This window comes from Chionomys nivalis, chromosome 8 (genome assembly GCF_950005125.1).
Source record: "Chionomys nivalis chromosome 8, mChiNiv1.1, whole genome shotgun sequence".
Taxonomy (NCBI): domain Eukaryota; kingdom Metazoa; phylum Chordata; class Mammalia; order Rodentia; family Cricetidae; genus Chionomys; species Chionomys nivalis.
In genome coordinates this window covers 96,718,474-96,746,141 of record NC_080093.1, presented here as the reverse complement: position 1 = coordinate 96,746,141, position 27,668 = coordinate 96,718,474, and the positions used below count along the sequence as shown (strand labels likewise).

The 27,668-nt window shown below is 39.1% G+C and overlaps 1 protein-coding gene across 2 annotated transcripts in view; it reads left to right on the top strand.

Annotated features, from left to right (window-relative positions):
* The window catches only part of Rab6a (RAB6A, member RAS oncogene family), a 42,129-nt gene extending 16,238 nt beyond the window's left edge, over nt 1-25,891 (top strand). The window contains exons 2-8 of one of the 2 annotated variants that reach the window (XM_057777973.1): nt 8,798-8,856; nt 10,372-10,425; nt 11,611-11,716; nt 13,644-13,755; nt 18,811-18,904; nt 21,610-21,676; nt 23,462-25,891. In XM_057777973.1, coding sequence (XP_057633956.1) covers nt 8,798-8,856; nt 10,372-10,425; nt 11,611-11,716; nt 13,644-13,755; nt 18,811-18,904; nt 21,610-21,676; nt 23,462-23,526 — 557 coding nt within the window. In that variant the 3' untranslated portion in view covers nt 23,527-25,891. Of the gene's footprint in view, nt 1-8,797; nt 8,857-10,371; nt 10,426-11,610; nt 11,717-11,781; nt 11,888-13,643; nt 13,756-18,810; nt 18,905-21,609; nt 21,677-23,461 lie in introns of both variants that reach the window. The other variant, XM_057777972.1, reaches the window with a different exon arrangement.
* Nucleotides 25,892-27,668: the final 1,777 nt, after the last annotated feature.

Below are 27,668 nucleotides of genomic sequence, written 5' to 3'. Positions count from 1 at the left end.
TTATATAAAAGTTGGATGGTATGAACACACGCCCTGTTCCTGCAGTCAGGGGGACATGGAGAGAGGAGGGACAGTAGGAAACTGACCGGAAAGAACTGGCTCTGAAAAGCCCCTTGACTTCTTTCTTTTCCTCCCTTCCTCTTCTTGCTCTAGAACACACACATACTTATAAATAATCTCTAAATTAAACAAATGAAAATAAGGTAGAAAGTGATTGAGGAAGATACCACCGCTTCTGCAGCTGGTCTGACTCTGGAGTGACGGCACCTAGCTTTGATCTCTGGTGTCTCCAGTGCCTTCAGAGCTTCCTAGGGGTTCAAAGCCTATGCAGAGCTTGGTTGGGGCAAACTGGGGTGCCCTTTAACTAGAATTTAAATTTGTCATTGTCCCTTTGGGGAGCTTAGATAAAAGAGTTTGGAATACAAAAATTAACTTGCTAAAGGTGTAAATGGGTAACAATTTAAAAAAAAGTTCTTTGTCCTGATACCCCTGCAACTGGAAAGGCTAGGATTCATCCTTAGAGTGCCTTCTTTCCATGGACGCACATGAACCCATACCCAATATACGCGTGAATAGGAAGTACAAGCTAAGCTTGGGCAAAGATGTATATTACCTTATTTCTCAACATTTGAGATTGTCTAGTCTTTTACTTGTAAAATTACTTGCTAATTTTTTAAATTTAAAAAATACTTATGTGTATGAATGTTTCTGCCTACATGTATTATGTATGTATGTATATCACATGTATGCCTGCTGCCTGCAGTGGTTAGAAGAGGGCATTCATTATTGGATCCCTTAGAATTTGGAGTTAGGGATAGTTGTGAACCACAGTGTGAGTGGTGAGAACTAAACCTAGGTCTTCTGTGAGAACAAGTGTTGTAACTGCTATACTATCTCTCTAGCCCATTGGTTAATTTCTAACTGCTATACTATCTCTCTAGCCCGTTGGTTAATTTCCTTTGAGGACAAAGAAAGATGGAGGAGGGATATGCATGGAGACAGGGTCTTGCTATAGCCCTAGAACTTACTATGAAGACCATAGTGGCTTTGAATTTGCAATAATCCTCTTGCCTCTGCCTTCTGAGTTCTAGGGTTACAGATGTGCACCACCCACACAGACCAAAGGTTTTCCCTAAATAGAAGTTGGTAAAAAAAATAAAATAAAATAATTTTTCCTCACTAATTCTGTAGAGTGAGAATAAAAGTTTATAATACTAAAAACATCTAGTATGTGCAATATTATCATAGTTGTAAATTAAATACTGTTATGAGTGAGGGGTTGAGACAGGGTCTCTCTACATAGCCCTGATGCTCTAAAACCTATTCTGTAGATCAGAGTGGCCTCAAATTCAAAGATATCCACCTGTTTCTGCCCCTGGAGTGCTGGGAATGAAGGCATGTGCCACCGTGCCTGGCCCCCCAAAAATAAAATTGGTCTCAGAGGGATAGTGATGTTTATTCAACTGCCTAAAGATTTTTATCTATTTCTAGACCTGGTTGTGTTCCGTTATTGTGTTTTTCTGTCTTTAAGCCAGTATCTGCTATCATACTGTCTGGACTCTTGATAGTTTATTATAGTCAGATTTAAAGTTGTTCATTGCCATCAGGATTGCTTTAACTATTCTAAATTATTTGTATTTCTAAGTAAACTTTAGAATTGATTTGGTAGTCTTTTCAAAAGTCTGTTATAATTGGGCTTGTATGTGATTTAGGGGGTCATTTTAGCATTTGGTCTTCTTATTTATTTATTATGTGCATATGTTTTGCTTGTGTGTATATCTGTGCACCAAATATGTGACTGGTGCTCACAGAGTCCAGAGGAGAAAAATGGAACCCTGGGACTGGAGTCAATCATGTAGGTGCTGGAAATTGAACCTCCTCTTCAAGGGCAGCCATCTCTTCACTGAGTCGGTTCTTCCTACCAGCTGTATAATATAGCCTTCCATTTATTTAGATTTTCTTGATTATTTTTGTTTGTTTGTTTGTTTGTTTTGAGTGTTCTGTTGTATTGAGTGTTGTTAAGGATTCTTTATTTGGCTTGGCATGGTGATGCATGCCTTTAATCCCAGCACTTAGAAGGCAGAGGCAAGCACATCTTTGAGTTCTAGGCCAGCCTGGTGTACAGAGAGAGTTCCAAGACAGCCAGAGCTCTCGAGAGAGATCCAAAAAAGGATTGGGCAATGGTTGGGCGCACACGCGCACGCACGCACACACGCACATTTAATCCCCGAACTCAGGAGGCTGCAGGGGCTGGTGGATCTTTGTGAGTTTGAGGCCATCTGGTTCACAGAGCAAGTTCCAGGATGGACAGAATATTAAACAGAGAAACCCTGTCTCTAAAAGCCAAAATAACTAAATAAATAAGTCAAGATCTAGTCTCAAAAAAATTGTATTGAAATAAAAACTTGGGGCTGGAAAGCTGTCTCAGATTAAGATTACATGCTGTTTTTACAGACTGCTCACAACTACCATTAACTCCAGTTCCTGGTAGATTTGTTACCTCTGAGCTTTATAGGCAGCCACACTTATGTGTATATATCCCCTCACCCATGCACACATGATTTAAGGTAAAAATAAGTATTTTTTTTTTAAAAAAAATAACAAAATTTATTTAAAATCATACCAAAATGTCAATGACAGTGGTTTTTAATCCTTGCCAAAAATATTTACATTTTGGGGAACATCTGAGTAGTTTATTTACCTGGTTCCTTTCCAACTTACAGAATTTATTACATTTGTTTTGTTATTTTGAGTTGTTTTTTTTTTGAGACAGGGTCTTAACCCTGGCTAGTCTGGAATTCACATTGTGGACTAAGCTGGCCTTGAACTCACAGATCTACCTGCCTCTTCCTGGGATTAAAGGTGTATGCCGTTGAGCCTGACTTTTGTATTTGTTTTATATTAGAGTCTGTGAAGTGACTGAAGAAATAGAAAAATAATTAGATGAGATTCTTGTTCGTGGAGCACACACTCATTAGTAGGGAAATCCCAGGACCTCACTATTTCAGTCTTAACTGAAAATTCCAAAGCAGAGTCTCAGTCAGACACAGTGGCACATGCTTGTGATTCGAGTGCTCCACAGACTGAGGCAAGAGAACCACAACAAATTTGAGGCCAATACAGGCTACATTGTGAGTTTAAGGTCAGCCTGGGCTAATAGCAAAATTTAAAATTATATGTCTTTGTAATTTCCATACCAGTGAAACAGGAGATGCCAGACCATAGCTGATCTGAGCTTGAGATGAGTTTCAAAACAGCTTCACATGCCATGTTAACAATCTTAAACTCTGAGGGCCCTGACGACCCAACTCGGGACTGTTCGTCCCACACTGCTTTTCCCTCTCACCCCTGTGGGTCACATTCATTCACAAGACTTGAACACCTCCCGTTGTGTCTAAGTAATACTTGATTTTGTTTTTGTGAATTTGGAATATCTGTTCTAAAATATTTGTTCTAAAAAGAAAGTATGTTGATTTTACATACCACTCCAGTTCGCACTTCCTCCTCTCCAGGTCCCATTCCCTCCACCTAACCCACAGACACACCCCACGCCCCATCCACTCCTCAGAGAGGGTAAGGCACATTACTTTGGGGAAGGTCCAAGGTCCTCTCTACTGTGTCTAGGCTGAGCAGGTTATTCATCCAAAGAGAATGGGTTCCCAAAAAATCCAGTATAAGCAATAGGTGATGGAGGAAGGTCATTGGTTAAAAAATAAAAAAACTGCTTGGCTCTCATAGGTTAGAACATAGGTGGGTGGAGTAAACAGAACAATGCTGGGAAAAAGAGGAAGTGAGCTCAGACGCCATGCTCCCCTCTCCCGGGCAGATGCAGGGCAGCTCCTCTGAGACACAACGCCATGCTCTCCTCTCCAGAGCAGATGAGATAAAGCTCTAACCCAGGATGGGCGTAGGCTAAAATCTTCCCGGTAAGCACATCTTGGGGTGCTACACACATGAACAAAAATGGATTAAATCAATATGTAAGAGCTAGCCAATAAGAGGCTGGAGCTAATGGGCCAAGCAATGTTTAAAAGAATACAGTTTCCGTGTAATTATTTCTGGTAAAGCCATGCGGGCGGCCGGGTGCCGGGGACGCAGCCCCGCTGCTCATATTACAACAGAGTGGCACCCAACGTGCTAATGAACGCCACAGCTCCTACTACAGATAGGAATAAATCCTGGTGCCAGTGGCCCCTCAGTCTGCCCCAGCCATACAACTGTCGCCCACATTCAGAGCGACTAGTTTGGCCCTATGCTGGTTCCTTCCCTGTCCAGCTGGAGTTGGTGAGCTCCTGCTAGCTCAGGTAAACTGTTTCAGTGGGTGAACCCTTCATGGTGCTGACCTCTTTGACCATATTCTCACTCCTCCAACTCTTCAGCTGGACTTCGGGAGCTCAGTCCAGTGCTGCGATGCGGGTCTCTGCCTCTGTTTCCATCAGGTGCTGGATGAAGGTTCTATGGTGATGTTTAAGATAATCATCAGTCTGACTACAGGGCAAGGCCAGTTTGGGCCCCCTTTCCTCTATTGCTTAGGGTGTTAGCTAGGGTCATCCTAGTGAATTCCTGGGAATTTCTCGAGTGCCACTTGCTAGCCCCATATCAAAATACCTCTTTCCTTGTTCTCATCTCTGTCCTTCCTCCATCTCAACTATCCCATTCCCTCAAATTCTCCCCTTTCCCCCTCCTCCCCTCGTCTTCCCCTCTATCCTCCCTCCTTCCCCCACGCTCCCAATTTTGTCAGGCGATGTTGTCCGTTTCCCCTTTACAGGTATGTTTTTCTTCGGGTTCACCTTGTTACTTAGCTTCTCTAGGATCATGAACTATAGGCTCAATATCCTTTACTTTACAGCTAGTATTCATTTGTGAGTGAGTACATACCATGTTCATCTTTCTGGGTCTGGGTTACCTTACTCAGGATGGTGTTTTCTAGTTCCATTCATTTGCATGCAAAATTCAAGATGTCTTTTTTTTTTTTTTTTACCACTGAGTAGTACTCTTATGTGTAAATGTGCAAAATTTTCTTTATCCGTTCTTGGGTTGAGGAGCAACTATGTTGTTTCCAGGTTTTGACTATTACAGATAATGCTGCTATGTACGTAGTGTATGTATGTAGTGTCCTTGCAGTATGATTGAGCATCTTTTGGGTATATGCCCAAGAGTGATACCGCTGGGTCCTGAGGTAGGCTGATTCCCAATTTTCTGAGAAACTGCCGTACTGATTTCTGAAGTGGTTGTACAAGTTTATATTCCCACCAGCAAAACCCTTACTCCACATCCTCCCCAGCATAAGCTATCATTGGTGGTTTTGATCCTAGCCATTCTGACTGGTGTAAGATGGTATCTCAGAGTTGTTTTGATTGCAATTCCCTGATGACTAAGGATGTTGAACATTTCCTGAAGTGTCTTTCGGCCATTTGAGATTCTTCTGTTGAACATTCTGTTTAGTTCTGTTCCACATTTTTTAATTAGGTTATTTGGAAATTTGATGTCTAATTTCTTGAGTTCTTTGTATATTTTGGAGATCAGTCCTCTGTCTGATGTGGGGTTGGTGGAGATCTTTTCCCATTCTGTAGGCTGTTGTTTTGTCTTGTTGACCGTGTCCTTTGCTTTACAGAAGCTTCTCCGTTTCAGGAGGTCCTGTTTATCTATTGTTGCTCTCAGTGTCTGTGCTGCTGCTGTTATATTTAGGAAGTGGTCTCCTGTGCCCATGCATTCAAGGCTGCTTCCCACTTTCTTTCCTATCAGGTTCAGTGTGGTCGGATTTATAATTGGAGGTCTTTAATCCATTTGGATTTGAGATTTGTGCATGGGGATAAATAAGGATTTGTTTTCATTCTTCTACATGTTGACATCCAGTTATGCCAGCACCATTTGTTGAAGATGCTTTCTTTTTATTGTCTAATTTTAGCTTCTTTATCAAAAATCAGGTGTTTATAGGTGTGTGGATTAATATCCGGGTCTTCGATTCAATTCCTCCGTTGGTCGACCTCTGTTTTTATGCCAATACCAAGCTGTTTTCATTACTGTAGCTCTATAATAGAACTCAGTCAGGGAGTGTGATGCCTCCGGAAGTTCCTTTATTGTACAGGGTTGTTTTGACTGTCCTGGGTTTTTTGTTTTTCCATATGAAGTTGAGTATTGTTCTTTCAAAGTCTGTGAAGAATTGTGTTGGGATTTTGATGGGGATTGCATTGAATCTATAGATTGCTTTTGGTAGGATTGCCATTTTTATTATGTTGATCCTACCTATCCAAGAGCATGAGAGATCTTTTCATTTTCTGGTATCTTCAATTTTTTTCTTCAAAGACTTTAAAGTTTTTGTTGAACAGGTCTTTCACTTCTTTGGTTAAGGTTACCCCAAGATATTTTATGTTATTTGTGGCTATTGTGAAGGGTGGTGTTTCTCTGATTTCCCTCTCAGCTTCTTTATCCTTTGTATATAAGAGTGCTGCTGATTTTTCTTTTTTAGTTGCTCTTGTATCCTGCCACATTACTGAATGTATTTATCATCTGTAGAAGTTCCCTAGTAGAAGTTTTGGGGTCACTTATGTATATTATCATATCATCTGCAAATAACGAAAGTTTGACTTCTTCCTTTCCAATTTGAATCCCCTTGATCTCCTTTTGTTCTCTTACTGCTCTAGCCAGAACTTCAAGAACTATGTTGAATAGATGTGGAGAAAGTGGACAGCCTTCTCTTGGTCCTGATTTCAGTGGGATCACTTTGAGTTTCTCTTCATTTAATTTGAATGTTGGTTGTTGGCTTGCTATTCATTGCTTTTATTATATGTAGATATGTTCCTTGTGTCCCTGATCTCTTCAAGGCCTTTATCATTATCATAAAGGGGTGTTGGATTTTGTCAAATGCTTTTCAGCATCTAATGAGATGACCTTATGGGTTTGTTTGTTTGTTGTTTGTTTCGGTTTATTTATGTGGTGAATTACATTGATAGATTTTCAGATGTTGAACTATCCCTGCATCTCTGGGAAGAAGCCGACTTGATCATGGTGGATGATTTTTTTTAATTTGTTCTTGGATTTGGTTTGCCAGTATTTTATTATTTTTGCATCCTTGTTCATGAGAGATTGGTCTGTAATTCTGTTTCTTGGTTGAGTCTTTGTGTGGTTTTAGCATCAGGGTAACTGTAGCCTTATAAAGAGTTTGGCAATGTTTCTTCTCTTTCTATTTTGTGGAACACTTTGAGTATAGGTATTAGTTCTTTGAAGTTCTGGTAGAATTCTCCACTGAAACCATCTGGGCCCTGGGCTCTTTTTTGTTTGGTAGGCATTTGATGATAGCTTCTATTTCCTTGCAGGTTATGCCTATCCAGAAAATTGTCCATTTCTTTTCAGTTTTCCAATTTTGTGGAGTACGGGTTTTTGTAGTATGACCTAATGATTCTCTGGATTTCCTCAATATCTGTTGTTATGTCCCCCTTTTCGTTTCTTATTTTGTTAATTTAGATAGTCTCTCTCTCTCTCTCTCTCTGCCTTTTGATTAGTTTGGATAAGGGTTTGTCTATCTTGTTGATTTTTCTCAAAGAACCAGCTCTGTTTCATTGATTCTTTATATTGTTTTCTTTGTTTCTTTTTTGTTGATTTCTGCCCTCAATTTGATTATTTCCTGTCTTCTACTCCTCCTGGGTGAGTCTGCTTCTTTTTGTTCTAGAGCTCTCAGGTGTGCTTTTTTATTTCTTTAACCAGGGGTGGTTCAATAGAGCACTGTTTAATCTCCATGTGTTTGTGGGTTTTCTGAAATTAGTGTTGCTGTTGAATTCTAATTTTAAACCATGGTGATCTGATAAAATACAGAGGATTACTTCAAATTTTTTATGTCTGTTGAGGTTTGCCTTGTTACCGAGTATGTGGTCAATTTTAGAGAAGGTTCCATTTGGTGCTGAGAAGAAGGTATATTCTTTTGTGTTTGGGTGGAATGTTCTGTAGATGTCTGTTAAGTCCATTTGAGTCATGACGTCTGTCAGTTCTCTTATTTCTCTATTAGGTCTCTGTCTGGTTGACCTGTCCTTTGGTGAGAGTGAGGTGTTGAAGTCTCCCACTATTAGTGTGTAGGGTTTGATGTGCGATTTAAGCTTTAGTAATGTTTCTTTTACATATGTGGGTGCTCTTGTATTTGGGGCATAGATGTTCAGGATTGAGACTGCATCCTGATTGTTCCTGCTATGAGTATAAATTGTTCTTCTCCATCTCTTTTGATTGATTGAAGTCTTTTAGATACTGAGACAGCTACACCTGCTTGTTTCTTACTTTGTCCATGTGATTGGAAAATCTTTTCCCGACACTTTAATCTGAGGTAATACCTTTGAGGATGAGATGTGTTTCTTGTATACAACAGAAGGCTGGATCCTGCTTTCATATCCGTTCTTTTAACCTATGTCTTTTTATAGGTGAATTGAGTCCATTGATAGTAAGAGATATTAATGGCCAGTGATTGTTAATTCCTGTTATTTTTTTCAGTGGTAGTGAGTGTGTTTCTCTTCTTGGGGTTTTGTTGGTATGAGGTTATCTGTTGCCTGTGTTCCTGTGGGTGCAGTTAGCTTCCTTGGGTTGGGGTTTTGCTTCTAATATTTTCTGTAGGGCTGGATTTGTGGATAGGCATTGTTTAAATCTGGTTTTGTCATGGAATCTGTTATTGAGAAAGCCCTGTCAGCAAACTTTTGATAAAACCTTTGAATATATTTTCCATTTAATTTGATTACAGTTCTTTGAGCAGTGCCTGGGAACCTAGTGTATTTAATATATTAGTTACTAAGGAAATCTCTGTCTTTTTTTATTTCAGTTGGAAAGACATCCTTAATCACCAGATTCATGTATGACAGTTTTGACAACACCTATCAGGTATTTTGGTTTTTCCAGATTATTAAATTTATCTCTTAATATTAAGAAGAATGACTATGGTATTTTTTTTAAGTTCTTATATTCACATGCAGTCATAGATATAAAAGTGCTTTACATGGGCAGTGGTGGTTCACGATTTTAATCGCAGCAGTTAAGAGGCAGAGGCAGGTGGATCTTTCGAGTTCCATTATAGCACAACCAAAAGCTACACAGAGAAACCCTGTCTTGAAAAATAAAAAAAGGAAAAGTGCTTTCAATATGTGTAAACTATTATATAAACAATACAGAGTGTAAATTATTATATAAACAGCACAAAGTATTAATGATCTTGTCCATAGTCCTAGCCTTACTCAGTTTGCTTCTTCCACAGTCTATTGAAAAAATTATCTTTACCGTCATCTTGGAGGGAATTAGAAGTGATACTAATTTTTTTTTTGTAGAGAAATCACAAGTCTGAGGTTCCTTTTTAGGAATTGATATTTCAGTTTATGATGCCAGAGGATTCAGGCCATCCTGACAGGAAAGTTACAGTGGATTAATCAGTTCACTTGTCGGTGCATCAGAAGCAGGGAGGGACATGCCAGCATGCAGAAGCCTTTTTCCTTTTTCCTCTTTTTCTTTTAAAATTAGATTTACTCATTTTATTTTATGTGTGAGTGTTTTGCCTGCATGTATGTATGCATACCACATGCATGCTTTGTGCCCATGGGATCAGAAGAGAGCATTGGATCCCCTGGAACTGGCATTATGGATGGTCGTGAGTGCTGGGAATTGAGCTTGCTTTCCTGCAAGAGAACTGTTCTTAACTGCTGAGCTGTCAACTTCAACCCCATGTCCCAATTATTTTTAATTTATCTTCCTATTTAATTTTAGACTTCTTAACTTGTTCACTTTTTTTTCTAGTTTTTGCCTTTTAAAATTCTTTATTATTTAACCAGGCACACAGTGTACATTGAATGATAAAGAGAAATTTTTATTTCCCTTACTTTAATACATTACTTACATATTAGAAGAGTCATGTCCCTTTGAAAAATCATACTTCTGAGTCTCTGTGGCATAAGAACAAGCCATTATATAGAAAGTTTAGGCATGGTTATCTTTACATCAACAGTATTTCATAAAATTGCCTTTGGGGCAAATAATAGTCATCCTGATTGAGAACATTAAGATATTCAGACAAAACTTTGTATTCAGATATTTGAATATTCTGGTACATAGAAAAAAATCCCTATTGCCTTGTTCTCTAAAATGAAAAAAATTAGTATGAGAATGAGTTATCTTTCATGAATGAGGATGAGAGTTGATCACATAAAGGGCCTGAATTAGTCTCCAACACAGAGCGAGTGCTTAGTGCATGGAAGCAAGTTAACATTGGACATGTTTGTCATCACTTGAATAAAGTGTGGTTATGTGTATATTCATTATTCTTTTAAATTCATAAATCCTATTTTATCCTAAACTGTTGACTACTACCAAACTACTATTCCTTACTAACTCTTTTGTTTTGTTTTATAGGCAACAATTGGCATTGACTTCTTATCAAAAACAATGTACTTGGAGGATCGAACAGTGAGTGATATTTTCAGTGTGCGATTTTCTGCGCACTGCAGGCTGGAAACCAGGATCGCAGCTGTGGTCGCCATCAGAAGTGCTTAACAAAATCATCAGAATTGGATCTTGAGAAAAATTTATTACAAAGTTGTTTTGGGCACTCTGATTTCTTATTTCCATTTCACATCCAAAGTCAAAATTTGTTTGTAAAATTCTGGTGTCCTTAGACTTACTTTGCTATCTTGATTTAGAAAAAAGGACAACACATAGATTTATAAGAGAATTAAAAGAATTTTCATGAGAAATTAGAGCAACTAAAGACTCTTTGAGCACCCCTCAGGTCATTCAAGAAGGTTTCATAATTTGTGAACTTAAAGACTTTGTCAGACTAGAACATGTAACAGTGGTTAAATAGAGGAAAATATATATTTATCAGGTTTTTTGTCTTCCTTATTGTTAAATGTTCTTTTAAAAATTTATATTTTGACCTACTCCTTGAAGAGATTCTTATCACTTAAACATTGAATAACTTAATGTTCCCAAAATATTACATTATCTCTGATATTTTTTCTTATTTCTGAATTATGTTTTTTCTTTTGAATGTTTTCATATATAACTTTTCTTAAAACTTGAGAGCTTAAACTGCTTTGTATGGGAAAGAAAACTTATTTTTTGTGTAGATTGCAGAAATGTATTCTCTTTTTTTTTTCTTTTCTTTTTTTTCTCCTCCCCTATTATCCACAATGTTCTGGACAGAAATGTATAGAAGAAACACACATAGTAGTCACAGACCCAGGAAACATTTCATAGCTTTAGAGAAGCTGTCAGATAAGCATTGCTTTCTTTACTCTGTCGTCTGGTAGCTTGGGGTTCCTTCATTCTCTCTTTTATTCTCAGTATTTGAACATCAGCAGTTTACTTTTTATCATTTAGAAGATACTGGGATTCAAAATTTCATGGAGGGGGAGCCCTATTTCTGATCCTGTAAAATCTTTTACAAAGTACCTTCAGAACAAGCAACTTTGTGCTGCTGCTCACTTTTCAGAAATGAGTTTATGTTGTTTTCATTCCTCTGCATTAAACCTCTACATGAGTTGTCTACCACTCGGGTTTCAAAAATCATTTCTTTTTTTTTTTAAGGTATCAGTTTTTTAGTTTTGTTTTGTTTTGTTTTTGTTTTTGTTTTTTTTTCCCATCCCACAGATCAGGCTGCAGCTGTGGGATACTGCGGGTCAGGAACGTTTCCGTAGCCTCATTCCCAGTTACATCCGTGACTCTGCTGCAGCCGTAGTAGTTTACGATATCACAAGTAGGTATACTGCAGTGGTTGACCTTCCTTACTTCTCTTGCTTGTTTGACTGATTTTGTTGTTAGGTGCGATTGCAATTGTGGGACACAGCAGGTCAAGAGCGGTTCAGGAGCTTGATCCCTAGCTACATTCGCGACTCCACTGTGGCAGTTGTTGTTTATGATATCACAAGTGAGTGGGGGGTTGTGCATTTCTAATCTGCTTTCAGCCTTTAGCTTAGCTGCCTGCATGTTTTGTCTTGTGCTTGTTTTCCTTACTGGCATGTAAAGTGTTTTATCATGGCAAACTGTATCACAGACTAGCCAAGTCAGAAATACTTGCCTCCATGTTTGTACCAATATGCTTTGTGTCTCTGTGCCAGCATTTCCACTTCAGAAATTGTCTTTTGACTCTATTTATAAATCTTTTTTCAAGGTTTCTGTAGTATCCTCCTATCCATAAACTATCCCATAATTGTACTTTAAAGGTATTATTCATTAATTTAGCTCAGATTTCAAAGATAATCTACATTTAAACCTCTTGCCAAATATTCTAGATTCTATATGGCTTCTTTTGAGGCTTTTAAAAGAGTCTACCTGCTAGTGTTTTCTCTGCTTCCCCCTGCAGTCAATCTCTTACATAGAGAAAAACAGAGAAGCACAATGTATATTTTTTCTGTTAGTCATTTTTGTTTGAATATATGGATTCTGTGGCTGGTTTTCTTTGTTGCTAACAAATTACGCTTTCATTTCTCTCCAGGAAAAAAATTTAAATGGGAAATGAAACAGTATTTTTTAAAGATCTATTTATTATGTATACAACATTCTGCGCTCCAGAAGAGGGCACCAGATCTCATTATAGGTGGTTGTGAGCTACCATATGGGTAGGGGAAAAAAGATTATTTACAGCATCTTGGACTTAGGTAAAAATATGTCTAAGAGCTGATTTGAGCTAGTCATATTACTAGAAATTTCTGTATATTCTACAGTGGCAAAATTAAAAAGACTATATTCCACAATGTATTTTTCTTTCTCTTTTTTTTTAACTTTTGGATATGTGGTGTGTGTAGTCTTCTCTTGAAGTTTTACTTTAGATTGTTTTTTTAAAAAACAGTTAATGTTCATCATAATGCGTTTGCCCGTTTTGTAGCTTTAAAGTATTTGTGTTTACTTTAACCAAAGCTTGTTATACTTCTAAAATTCCATGAATGTGTTTAAAATAGTAGTAAATTTGTTACTTTAGCTGCTAAAAAACATATTGAAGTATTCTGGCTAGAATCCAATACTTAAAGAATGAATTCAATTAGAAGTGAGCCTGATACATCAAACTAATTAACTTAAGGTCACTTCACATAGACTCTAATACAAAACAAATGCAAGAGCCAGGCTCCATGACTCACCTTTAATTCCAGGAAAAGGGAGATAGAGGCAAAGGAAATGATTTTTTAAAAAATACGGTTAAAGTGATCACAAACTGAGTAAGCAATGCAAGCACAGTGGTATTGAAAGCCTTTATGAGTTTTCTGGGATGTGTTGGGACTTCTGGCTCACATACTTTTGAAATGCTTTCTTTGTCATGTTTGGTATGTATTAGAATAAGTGATCCAAAAAAGCATTGTGGCAGTGTAACACCATATTATCTGCTGCAGCTGTCTTTAGATGTCAGAACACTGGTTTTTATAATTATATATAGTGCTTTGCAGGAGTTTGGTTATTGTCAAAAGAGCTTTTCTCTAAAATGAACTTTGAGGATTTTTTTTTCTTCATACTCATTTACATCACTGACAGTTGTAATCAGATAAAATGGAGTTACATTGTAGGCACATTAAAGATGGGGTCTTAATGTGCTGTCCCTCTTCCCTCTTTCAGGGTGTTTGTGGGAAGTGTTGTCCTTCACTGGGGGTGGCATTTTCAGTAACTCTAATCCTTCTGTCCACTCTCAATGCTAGATGTTAACTCATTCCAGCAAACTACAAAATGGATTGATGATGTCAGAACAGAAAGAGGAAGTGATGTCATCATCATGCTAGTAGGAAATAAGACAGATCTTGCTGATAAAAGGTATGAAATAACTGAATGCTTGGTTTCTATGTTAAACACCATGTTTGTTTACTAAAAAAAATCTTTTCAGAAAGGGAGACATTTCACTTTGTACTCCTTTTTAGGGAGATAATCTGAATATAAGTATAAAGATTAAATTACATTTGTCTAAACCCATAAGCAGCACTTTTACAGAATTGTTAAACATGAAGACAGCAGATATTTTCTATTTTTTAAGGTTTAATAAGTGGAGCAATGATTTGTTAAAAAGTAACACCAAGTAACTTCTTATCTTTAAAAAGTATTCATAATAATTAGATACACATATACTTGTCTTTTTATAAACATATAATTTTATTATAATTGAGTGATGTGGTCTGTATGTATTTGTGGGGTTCTGATTGTGTGGTTGTACCAGGCTTAGCTAACTGAGTGTGAACAGCTTGATTGTAGCACCTTAGTCAAAGGAGCAAAGCTCATTCCAGGCACGAGGTGCCAAGTGTGTGTTAACCTTGGCCACAGAACCCATGTGAGTGGCCTCAGCGTTGGTAAGTGCTCTGCTGTGTATTCTTCCTGTTTAGTCTCGACCACACTTTAATTAGTGGGGCTTTTACTAGTTATTACTTACTCATTCATGAGTTGGATATTGAAATTCGGGTGATGAACTTGTGCTATTAAACTAAAATATTGCAGTGTAATCTATGTATAAAGAATTTTGATGTTAAGCCTACTTCTATCCAGTAGCAGAAATAGAATTGGTAGTATAATTGAAAAAAAATTGTTTTTGGGGTAGGGTTTCTCTGTGTAGCTTTGGCTATCTTAGAACTTACTCTTGTAGACCGCCAGGCTAGCTTCAAACTTAGAAATATCTGCTTGCTTCTGCCTCCTGAGTGCTGTGATTAAAGACATTAGCCACTATCACCTGGTATGGTTTACATTTTTAACAATTGGTAAATCATTACAAAAATTATAGCAGCAAATTAGCATGAAAGTTTTTACATAAAATTTAGAGTCACAAGGCTAAATGCATATGGTTTTAATATTTTTAGTGTTTTTTATTTATGTGTACCATGTGTGTGTCTCTTTGTCTGTATATGCACTGCATGTGTTCAGGTGCCCACTCAGACCAAAAGATGGCATCAGACTAATTCATTGGAGTTAGAGACAGTTGTGAGCTGGCAAGAGCATCAAGTTCTTTTAACCATCGAGCATCTCTCCATCCCCCTTGTGATTTGGTATTAAGGGGGAAAAGCAGGCCATTTTTAGGTTTTGTTTTGTAGGTGGTTTTTGTTGTTGGCAATACTGAATATAGTACATGCTAAACAAGTGTTCTACCACTGTGCCAGCTTCTTAAGATTTGCTTTTTTGGGTTTGTATTTGTGATAGGGTCTTACGCTTACATAGACCAAGCTGACCTTGACTCAGGATCCTCCTGCCTCCTTCCTGAGAATTGGGATTATAGGTATAAGCCACCACGTGCACCCCAACCACTAACTTTTTAAAAGTAAAAAGAAGAGCAGGCTAGCGATGGCTTAGTAGATAAAGGTACTTGGCATGAAACTGGATGACCTGAGTTTGATCCCTGAGGCCCACATGGGAAAATAAGAAAACTGACTTCCACATGTGTGCCACACGTGTACACAGACAAATATTTTTTAAATGAAAAGATTGGGGCTGAAGGTATCGGTTGATGGAGTACTTGCCTAACATGTACAATAATTAGACACACATATACTTGTCTGCATTTGAGCCCCCAACACTGTTTATAGCCAGGTGTGATGAAGTATGCCTGTAATTCCAGAATTTGAAAGGTGAAGGCAGGAAGATCAGAAATTTAAAACATCTTGGGCTAGTAAATTCTAGGCCAGCCAAAGAAGGATACATGAGATTCTACCTCCAAACAAAAGCATCCAATGAGTTCAGCCATATAAAAACAAATTAGTAAAATAAATCTTAGTTTTATAGAGCTAGGGAGATGGTTCTGTAGCACTTGCTATAGGGAAGCTTCCACTAGCCTACGCTGATGGTGCCATCTAAGTCTCCTGGCAGCAGTGGATGCATAGCCTGAACAGGCTGGGGTTGGGTTGGTGACTACCCTGGTCGTCAGCAGAGGCCTTCATCCATTGACTGATGGAGACAGGTTCAGAGACCCACAGCCAAACACTGGCCCAAGCTGGGGAGTCCTGAAGAGGGAGAAGAAGGATTGTAGGAGCCAGCGAGGATCAGGAACATCAGAGGAAAACCCATAGAAACGGCTAGCCTGGTTCACAGGAACCGAGGTGTCTGAACCGTCAACCAGGGGCCTGCACGGGACCAGCTTGGGCCCTCTGCGTACATGTGACAGCTGCGTAGCTTGGTCTGCTTGTGGGGTCCTAACAGTGGGGGCAGGGGCTGCCCCTGTACTTTGGCTCTTGGGAACATCTTCCTCATGCTTGCCCAGCCTCAGTGCAAGGGGGTATTGTATTAGGCCGCTTCTTCATTCCCACCTGCCCAGAACTAAAATACCACACAGAAACTATATTATTTGCAATACTGTTTGACCAGTAGCTTAAGTGTATTTATGGCTAACATATCTTAAATTAGCCCATTTCTATTAATTTATATTTTACCACGAGGTTTGTGGCCTACTGGCAAGGTTCCACCTGGCAGCTCGTGTCTTTCCCCTCTGGCACCTACATGACATCTCCTCACTCTGCCTTCTTTCTCCAGGCATCCAGTTTAGTTTTCCCTGCGTCAGGGGATGTGCTTTGTCTTATGGCAGCTTGATATGCCATGGGAGTCCTGCTCCTTTCTGAGCAAATACAGAGGAGGGGAGACTGTAGTCAGGTTATAAAATTAATATTTTTTTTAAAAGAACACATGCTATGCAAGCATGAAGACCTGAATTCAGTTCCTAGCACTTAAAAAGTCATATGTGGTCATACCTTCTCATTAATTCCAAATTTGCACAAAGACAGAAGGATTGCTGGGACTGCCAGCCTTGTAGTGAGAGACCCTGTTCAAGGGACTATGGCAGAGAACTATGGGGATGCATACCTTGTTCACCTAGGTGGTCACAGCACCTGCACACACGGGTTGTTAAACTGGGGACTTAGTGTTGGGGCCCATGTGTGTCCAACACAGATTGCCTGACTGGACTGGAACGGAGTCGCGAGGAATAATCAGACACAGCTTACACGGTCATCATGGAAGGGCAAGATCTCTCGAAGATCCAAACACCTTATATATCATCACATCAATTGAGCGGGAAAACACATTAGGCTGTCTCCTAGGCAACCAGGTGCCTGGGCTCAAGTCATGTCCACATCTACCTGTCTGGTAGCAGTCATGTAGGCCATGAATTAGCATCTCTATAAGACATCCTCCAAATTACAAAGGGAGGAAGCACCGAACCTCTTAACTCTTAAGTCATCAGCTTCAGCCAACATCTCCTCTCAGGTAATCTACATTTATAACAAAAGAAATTAGGAGCAGCACATCCTGGCTATTATTAAACAGAGACAGCTAGTCTGCAGAGTTCGTGACCACCTCAGACCGGGATTATGGCTCTTGTGCCATACAGAAATATGGGCCTACAGCTTAGCTAGGACATGCACACGGCTCTGGGTCTGTCAGAGGCCGTGCATAATGAATGGCATGGCGGTATTCCCATGTAATGTCTTGTTTCCAGTTGAGACAAGAGGATCAGAAGCCCAAGGTCATCCTGAGCTACAGGAGCCCTTGTCTTGTTTTAGTTTTTTGTTTGTTTTTGAGACAGGGTTTCTCCTTGTAGCCTTGGGTGTCCTGGAACTCACTCTGTAGGCCAGGCTGGTCTCAATGTCAGAGATCGCCCTACTTTTGATTCCCTCCTAAGTGCTGTAATTTTTTTTTTTAAAAAAAAAAAAAAAAAAAAAGGCCAGGTGGTGGCGCGGCACACCTTTGATCCCAGCACTCAGGAGGCAGGTGGATCTCAGTGAGTTCGAGGCCAGCCTGGGCTACAAGAGCTAGTTCCAGGACAGCCAGAGCTACAGAGAAACCCTGTCTTGAAAAACAAAAAAAAAAAGGTTCTAGAATTAAAGGCATATGCCACCACACCTGGTCTGAAACTCTGTCTTTGGTTTTGGTTTTGGTTTTGTTTAAGTCATTAAGAGGCTGAAGAAATGGCTGAGGTTGAAAGTACTGGCTGTTCTTTCCAGAGGACCTGGGTTCAATTCCCAGGACTCCCATGACATCTTTAGCTATAGCACCAAGGGCTCCATTGCTCTCTTCTGAACACCTTCATTAGGTACTGATCATGCATGTGGTAAGTAGTCATAGGCAGAACACCTAAACACATGAAACACAATTTTTTTAAAAAAAGAAAAAATCCATTAAGCTGTATATGCTCATTGGTAGGGCTCTTGCTTGACGTGTTTAAGACTCTGTTCCCAGTATGGGGGCGATGTAGAAAGCCGCTTGTTTGTTTCTGCTGCCCAGCCCCAAAATAACCACACAGAAACTATATTATTTAAATCACTGCTTGGCTCATTAGCTCTAGCTTCTTGTTGCCTAACTCTTACATCTTAATTTAACCCATTTCTGTGTATCTCCACAAGGCTGTGGCTTACCCAGTAAGTTCCGGCATCTGTCTCCGGCAGGGCTACATGATTTCTTCCTGATTCCGCCCTTCTTTCTCCCAGCATTCAGTTTAGTTCCTCTCCCCCCACCCCCACCCCATAGCTCTGTTCTACACTATCAAGCCAAGCCAGTTTCTTTATTAACCAATGGTATTCACAGCATACAGAGGGGGATCCTACATCAGGGTAAGATATACAAACACAAACACGTATAGCTCTTAAGTGTACAGACAGTTAAGTTTTCAAACTAATGACCCAACATCAATAGAACTTTGTTTATAATCTTATGATTTCGTCTTTCAAAAGTAAGAATTTGTTGCCATGTATGATGATGCACACCTTTGATCCTAGCACTTGGGAGGCAGAGGCAGGCAAATCTCTGTGAGTTTGTGTTCGAGTTGAGGGAGTTCCAGGACTACAAAGAGAAACCCTGTCTCAAAAAAACAAATAAATAATTTGTCTTTTAATTTTTTTTCTATAGGCAAGTGTCAATTGAAGAGGGAGAGAGGAAAGCCAAAGAGTTGAACGTTATGTTTATTGAAACCAGTGCAAAAGCAGGATACAATGTGAAACAGGTAAGTTTTCTCTGAGTATGAATGTTTGTTCCTAAATCAAGAAAGTGTGAAATAATTGTGATTATGCTAATCTTTAAAGTAAGGTTTTAGTTCACTTAGTAACAGCAACTAGAATTCAGAAAGTAATAAAAAAAAATAACTTGCATAGTTTTTGTAAAATGAGAAAATATTAAACTGTTGCAATATTTCTGAATATAGAGTTTTGAACTTCCCATAGTCTCACTACATCTCTGTGTCGTTGTCTTAAATACAGACTTTCCTTATTTAAGAATTTGAAAACTAGCATTTACTTGCTATAAAAGTACATTCTGATTACTTTTTTCTTTATAAATTGCTGGTATTTATATTTTACAAAAGGAAACTGGGTAGTGGTGGTGCATGCCTTTAATCCCAGCACTCTGGAGGCAGAGGCATAACAATGTACCAGTAGTGACATCCCCAAAGCATGGGGTACAGGGGAACTGAGGGGTTCTCTGTCCCTACAACTCTCAGTGGGAGCTGAGATTGTGCAAGCCCAAGTAACACACCTGATGCTAGTTCGTGAGTGCAAAGGCCGTACCACACCAGAAGACAGCATTGCACAGCACTCCTCCCATTTTCCAGCACTCACGTTCCTTCAGTTCCTTTTCTGAGATGTTCACCAGGTCTTCAGGCTGGAGGTGAGTTAGTGAGCACTCACACAATTATTGGCAGCAGTTTGACCAGTTATTAGTCTCTGTATTATCAGCCATTGCAGAAAAGATTTTGTGACTAAAACTCAGAGCAGCATAAATAGCGTATGGATATAAACCTAAATATAACTATTTAGGCTGGGCATGGTGGCACACGCCCTTAATCCCATGACCATCATGATGGCAGGAGCCAGGCAGGCATGGTGCCGGAGCAGAAGCTGAGAGTTTACTTATATCTGATCCTTGAGCAGGAGGCAGAGACAGAAAGAAATAGCTAATTGGGAATGGCTGGACTTTTGAAACCTCACAGCCCACACCAAGGGATAAGGCCATAACCCTTAACCCTTTCCGGACAGTTCTGCCAACTGCAGACCAAGCATCCAAATATATGAGCCTATGGGGGCATTCTCATTCACACCACCACACATATAAACAACTAAATACATAAATAAAGTTTGCTGAGTTGATTCAGAGTTGCTTACACATTTGTTGTGTCTTTTCAAAAAAAACAACTTTTTGTTTTGTTGATTCTTTGGATTGTTTGTTGTTGGTCCCCTTTCGTTAGTTTCTGCCCTGATCTTAATGATTTCTTTTCCTCTACTGATTTAGAGTTTGGTTTTCTTGTTCTTTTTCTGGAGCCTTAGAGGTGCATCATTAAGTTATTTGAGTCTTTCTGGTTTCTTAATGTAGGCACTTAGAGCTATAAACTTTCTTCTTAGAACTTTGTTTATTGTATCTCAAGGGTTTGGTGTGCTGTGTTTTCATTTTCATTTGATTCTAGGAATGTTTTTTGTTTATTGTTTGAATTCTTCATTGTTCAGTTGTGTTGTTTGATCTTCATGAGTTTGTGTGTATTCTCTGGTTTCTATTGCTCTTTTCTTCAAGCTCGGGTATTCTGTCCCCTCCTTGATCAAACTTCTATTACTGAGACTTTCCGCAAAGCTTTTTATTTGACTTTTACTATATTTTTCTAACATTTCAGATTGATTTTCTTCAATATTTCTTTCTGTTGAAACCCTCCTCTATATCACCCATCGCTTTACCTATTTTGTTTGGGTGTTTTCATGTTGAACGTATGTCTTACACTGAGTTCACTGGGATTTCATCTAATTTCACTAGATGCCATTATTATCGGGTTAATAATTTTTGAAGGAGTTCTATTGTCAGGGTTTTGTAGTCTTAACCTCATTAGGGGTTTTACAAATAGTGTTATTTTGTTTCTTGGCTTTGTTTGTTTTCTATATTCTTTCAGTTAAAGTCCCCTATTCCTGTGGACTTGGATATGCTAGAATAGAGTGTATAATTCAGAAGCTCAGGGTGCCTGGTGTAAAAACTGTTGTTCCCTGAGTAGGAGTTTGACTTGGAGAGAAACTATAGCTGTTTGATTACAGCACTGCGCAGAAGTCTCACTATCCAGTTCATGTTGTATAGTTACTGACTTCAGTAACTGTTGAGGATTTTAGTTAGTGAGATTGGGAGAGACATAGGGTGGGTAATGATAAGGATTACATATTAGATCAATTTGGGGTTGGGGGTAAAAATTGAGATGGGCCAGGTCAGTAGTGGCTCACGCCTTTAATCCCAGCACCTGGGAGGCAGAGGCAAGCGGGTCTCTGAGTTCAAGGATAGCCAGAGCTGTTACACAGAGAAACCCTGTCTTGAAAAAGCAAAACAAACAAAAAAAAAATGAGGTGGGAATAAAATAGTTCATTCACATCCCTACATTAACCTCTTCTGGTCCTACAAATCTGGTGTGTCTCAAGAGCATGGTTTCCCTTGTCCTATTACTGTGTTAATATACATTGTTTCAGATCTATTCAGCATTTATCATTTTGGTGTATTAATGTTGGGTATGTATGTATTTATAAATTTTCTTGATGAATTTGACTTTTTATCACTGTATAGTGGCTGTGATATGACAGTAATTATCCTCAAGGTCTTAATTTGCCTTCTTAATGCTGTCGTCTAAGGAGTAACCTAAGCTCTGTGCTCTACTTGCCATCCTACGGTCATCATCTTGCTTCTCTTCTACAGCTTTTCCGACGCGTTGCTGCAGCTTTGCCTGGGATGGAAAGCACACAGGACAGAAGCAGAGAAGACAGTATCCTTTTTGTTTCTTAAGGATAGTCTACTGTCTAGCCGAGCACGGTGGCTCACGCCTTTAACCCCCGCACTTGGGAAGCAGATGCAGGTAGGTCTCTGTGAGTTTGAGGCCAGCCTGGTCTGTACAGTGAATTCCAAGACAACCAGGTTTATATAGAGATACTCTTTCTCGAAAAACAAATTTTAGTGTTACCACTACTCTTTGGAGCCACACTTGGGACAAGCCCCCTGACAAAAGTAGGGAGGGTAATGGGGGGTTTGTTTGCCTCGCTGTTAGGATACAGCCCATCATTGTGGGGCAGATACAGCAGAAGCTGAGGGGAAACTGGCGTTCTGCTCCTTTTCCTCTTTATTTAGCTCAGGACCCCAGCCTGTGAAATGATGTCATCCATAGCCAATGGGGTCTTTCTCCCTCAGACGTTTATCTTCTGGATGGTAAGGATTTGGTCAAGTTGCCAATCAAGATTAACTGTCACAGTTGGCTGTTACCTTGAGTGTAGATATTGGTTTCTTAGGTGCACAGAAACTCAGAGGATTTCTTTTGCAAATTAGGCCTGGTTATCCAAATGGGCCTGGCTTCTTACTGTAATTCAGATTTTGTTGCTTGCTCACTTGCTCTTTTTTTCTGTTCTGTGGGGATGGGATGGAGTGGGTTTAGTGTTATTTAGTTGGTTTTTTTGTTTGTTTGTTTGTTTTGTTTTGTTTTTGTTTTTTTGTCTTAAGACAGTCTTGATTTCAGGCCAGCCCTAAACATCTGATGACCCTTTACCTTTTGAGTATAAAGTTTTGGGGGTTTTTTTTTAACATTTTTTTTAAATTTATTTATTTATTATGTATACACTTGCCAGGAGACGGCACAGGTTGTGAGCTGTGCTTGCTGGGAATTGAAAGCAGGAAGAATGGTCAGTATTCTTAACCTCTGAGCCATCTCTCCAACCCCTGGAGTATAAAGTTTATAGGCGGCATGCACTGGCTAAGTATATCTGCCGAACTGAGCTGCAGCTCCATCCCTCCTGCTCTCTCTCTCTCTTTTTTTAAAGATTGCTTGCATGACCATAAAAGCCAGAAGAGGTCTACAGACTCCCCGGGAGCTGGAGTTACATATAGTTATGAGCCATCCATTGTGAGTGCTCAGAACTGAACTCAGAGTATCAAGCACCCCTAACTGCTGAAACGTATCTCCAAACTTCCTCACTTGCTTTCTATAAGCAAAAGACCTGAACACTCCCAGTCTTCTGATGTTATATTTTGAATCCCTTTGACTTTGGGTTTTTCCAGAGTTGGCACAAGAAATAACTCAGAGTGGAGCTGTATTGTAGCCTCTTATTTTAGGTACAGGACATAACAAAATACATCTAATGATCATTTTTTTCTAATAGTTTTTATTGGATGTTTTTGCATGAAGACAAGTTTATTAAGCTGAAGACTTCATGACACTGTATTCAGTGATTCTCATTTCTAAATGTTTACTATTTTTTAAGTCTTTATTACTTTTAGTAGTTAATAAATTCTACCAAGTTGGAATAACATATTTTCCCCTTATTTGAATTATTTTGTAGGATATGGTCAAACACTGTAATAGTTTTGTCGTTCATATAGAATAATTTTCTTAGAGTAGATTCCCATGAATAAGGCTCATGTTTCATTGAGTCTTGTTATATATGAGATGCATATATCTAGAAAATAATGATGGACTGGGTTTTGAAGTCAAATAGATGTGTGAGTGTTCAGCAGAGTCAGGATTGCACTTTCCTTGTATATGACTCCTTAACTTTTGCTTTAGTGATTGACATTAAACTGGAAAAGCCTCAGGAGCAACCAGTTAGTGAAGGAGGCTGTTCCTGCTAATCTTCCCCGGGCATCTTCAACCCTTCTGCAGAAGCTCACTGCTTTGGCCCCCATATTCTTTCATTGACTGCAGTGTGAATATTGGCTTGAACCTTTTCCCTTCAGTAATAACATTGCAATTCATCATTGCTGCCTGTTTCATGGAGATGATCTATTAGCTTCACAAGCACAAAAAAAGTCAGTGTCTTCATTATTTATATTTTTTAAAAGCCAAACAATTCAGCATATTCGTGGTAACTTTGAGGATTAGATACATTTTCTTAACATTTTTTTTCCTTTTTAATGTTATGATAATGTGCTTTAAAATGATGAGTCTCAGCAGCGTGAGTGTGGCTTGTGAAGAAGCAGTGTGTTCACAGCAGAATTTGCCTCCCTTCTTTCTGTCTCCCAACCTTTCTTGCCTCTTCCTTCTCCCACTCCCTGTTCATACCCTCCCCAAACAAACAAGAGAGGTGGCAAACAGCAGTCCAGCCAAGCCCTTTGGAATTATCCTTAGTTTTACAGATACCGTTAGCTCCGGGCCATGAGCCACAATGTACAAAATTATTCTTGAGCACTGATATAAAGTACTTAGACCTTCTTTGAGGTCAGAACTCAGCTATTACTATCACGATGAGCAGTGCTTAAATGAGGGAAGAGTTCTGTTGTGTCTTCAGAATGAGTCCTAATGAATTTACTGAGTGTTTACAGGTAAAGGAGCATAAAACATTTACGACCAGAGCAGGTGACCCTTTCACGTGAACTTTACTAGACTCTGGAAAAGTAGCCAAGTACTCCAGAACTGCTTTTCAATATTTATTTCATCATGGAGAATTTACAAAAGTTCAAACAGTTCTCCCCAAATTTTTGAATTGTCAAAATATTGTCTTAAAAAATCAACACCTTTTAAAGCAATAACAGCTCTAAAGACCCAACATTTTAAAAATGCTAAAAAGAAAAAAAAGGCATGAATTTGCATTATAGTGACTTATTTTCAGTCTCTCCTTTCCCTCTCACTGCATGCTTTCTCTGATCTGCCTCTAGAGGCTTGCAAGAAAACTACTTCCCTAATCATCAAATGTGACCTCAAATGTCCAGAACAGAGGGGTATTTGCTATTCTGTAAAAGTTCTTTTGTTGGTAAACTCTTAAAGCACCTGGGTTTCTTCTCATAAAAATGCTATGAAGGGGGGCTGGAGAGATGGCTCAGAGGTTAAGAGCATTGCCTGCTCTTCCAAAGGTCCTGAGTTCAATTCCCAGCAACCACATGGTGGCTCACAACCATCTGTAGAGGGGTCTGGTGCCATCTTCTGGCCTGCAGGCATACACACAGACAGAATATTGTATACTTAATAAATAAATATTTAAAAAAAAAATGCTATGAAGACAAGGCATTGTAAAAACCAGTTTCCTTTAAGAACCAGCAGAAAAATATAAATTGACAACTTGAGGAAAATTGCTGTATCTAGTAGAAAGTTTACCAACAAAAACCTTCACAGAATAGCAAATACCCCTCTGCTCTGGACATTTGAGGTCAAATTTGATTATGGAAGTAGTTTTCTTGCAAACCTCTAGAGGCAGATCAGAGAAAGCATGCAGTGAGAGGGAAAGGAGAGACTGAAAATAAAAAGTCACTATAATGCAAATTTATGCCTTATTTTTTAGGATTTTTAAAATGTTGGGTCTTTAGAGCTGTTTTTGCTTTTTATTAGATCTATATAAATAAGTTAACTAGCAGTTTAGTTTTGTATTTAAGCTACAATTTTTTTTTCTTTGGTGATATTTATTTCTTTGACTTTTTTTAAACTTTGAATTTGTAGGTGTTTTGTTGAGTATTTAGAGCTTCATCACCATGGCCAATATGTATTTCCCTTGAAACGTTGCAAACAAATAAATAATACTAGGAGTGCACACTTTTAATCTTTACTAGTTATTGTGAGATTGCTGTGTAAGTTAATAAACACATTTGTAAATACATTGTTTGCAGGGAAAACATTTTGAGTTCTAGCTCAAAAGAAGCCACTGAGTTTATGTCGTAAGCATTACTTAACACAGTATAAAGATGAAAGACAACAAAATAACTTCACACTTCCTCACCTCATTGCAACAAAATCCTTAACTGGGAAAACCTGACTCCTTCCTTCCTTTTCCTCCTCTTCCTCTCGATTACTGGCACCTTGTACTACTTGGCGAGCACTTGGGTTATGGATCTGAATAGAGAAATACTTCGAGATAATCATTAGCCCACATGCCCTGTAACGTATACTCAAGTATAGGACGGAGTTGTAAAGTGCTTTTATAATACATGTTATTGTTAAAGCAAGGATTGACTCTTTTGTTTTATTTTGACATGGCATGTCCTGAAATAAATATCAATTCAATATACAGATGGTTCACATTCTTTATTTGAAGGAAATGTGATTCCTAAAAAGGAGGGCGCTGGCTTCTTGAACCTCCATATTCTCCTAGGAGTTGCTAGGCCTCCTTACCCCAGGAAAAGATGAGTGCACTAACTTCCCCTGCTGCAGCCCCACGACGGAAGACAGTCAGCCAAGACAGTCAGCCGTGATAGGGAGTCAAGCACAAACTCAGTGACATCGTATGATATGGGGTACCTCCAGCCAATGAGAGACAGCCAAGCCCTCCCTCTGGCTGGAGGGGCGTTTACCTAATTTTTGCTGTCTCATCCTCACTCAAACTCAAGCAAGACGTTTTTTTCTGTCCTATAGGCCTGGAGGCACAGGCCCTGAGGTAACTTTGGCCCAACAGGGGCGATTGTCTTCATACACTGTTGCATTTGATTCTTTTTGTGTTATCCTTGAAAGTAACCAGTGTGCTGTTTTTTATGTTATCTCTGAGAGTAGCCAGTATGCTGTTCTTTATGTTATCTTTGAAAGTAACCAGTATGCTGTTTTTTCATATTGCTGTTTTTTTATTTGGCTTGGGGTTCTTGAGCTGAAGCAGTAAAGTGTGTTCATCCTCTAGATTTTTTTAAATGCAATTTTGCTGCTAAATATATAAATAAGACACAAAAGAAAACAGTTATTGACTTGGTTTCCCATCCCTGCCAGTGTGCTGAAGACTCATGCTTCTTCCCTCCTAGAGCTACAAAAATGCACTTGAAGTAAAATAAGTATGTAGGTGAAGAGCAAGACCAGATGGGTTGGTTGGAAACAGGGAGTTGGAAATCTTTTGAAAAATGTAAAAGAGGGGTTGCAATTTGAGAGACAGCCCTTACTGATGGACATATATCAAACAAGGTCTGATACAGTTACAACTGAGCAAAAATATGATGTCAGGTGATGGCACAAAACATCTCTTGTCTGTGGTAATGTTAGTCACATAAAAGTAGAGGACATACAGTTATGGATAATTCACGATGGTAGTAATAAATGCCTATATTGCTATTTTACTTAACTGTTATTTTTAAGTGTAGTTCTGCTCATCAAAAAAGTTTACAAAATATTACACCAACCAGACTCTTATACACATGTGGTTACTATGTCCATAATATTCTTTTGTGTTTAAGCTTGTGGTGTTCTGTTACCAGCAAGGAGAATACTGTATCACACACAGACTTTTTGGCCTTGCTTTGTGTCATGTCATTTATACTTTATAATGTTGACATGGTGAAGAGATTATATTGCTGCTAGGCAAGGAGTGACTTTTTTTTTTTTTTTTTTTTACGGTAGTTTTAGCTGACAAGATGCATACATGTAAAATGCAGTACTCGAGAGCCTGAGGCAGTAGGATTGTGAGTTCAAGTTTGACGTGGGTTACAAAGCAAAACTTTTGTCTTAGGTTGGGACCAGGGGTGGCACATGACCTTGCAAGCAGGGCTTCTAACTGCATCTAGCCCATTGTTTGTTTTTTTGTTCTTTGTTTTGTTTGAGACAGGGCTTCTCTATAGCTTTGGAGCTTTTCCTGGAACTCTAGACCAACCCGGCCTTGAACTCACAGAGATTCTCCTGTCTCTGCTTCCCAAGTGCTGGGATTAAAGGCGTGCACCACCACTGCCCTGCCCACTGCTTAAACTTTAACTTAAACTTTAGCCAGGTATGGTGGCACATGCCTTTAATCTCAGCATCAGGAGGCAGAAGCAAGTTGATCCTGAGTTCAAGGGGCAGCCTGGTCTACAGAGTTCAGCACAGCTAGTCACACAGA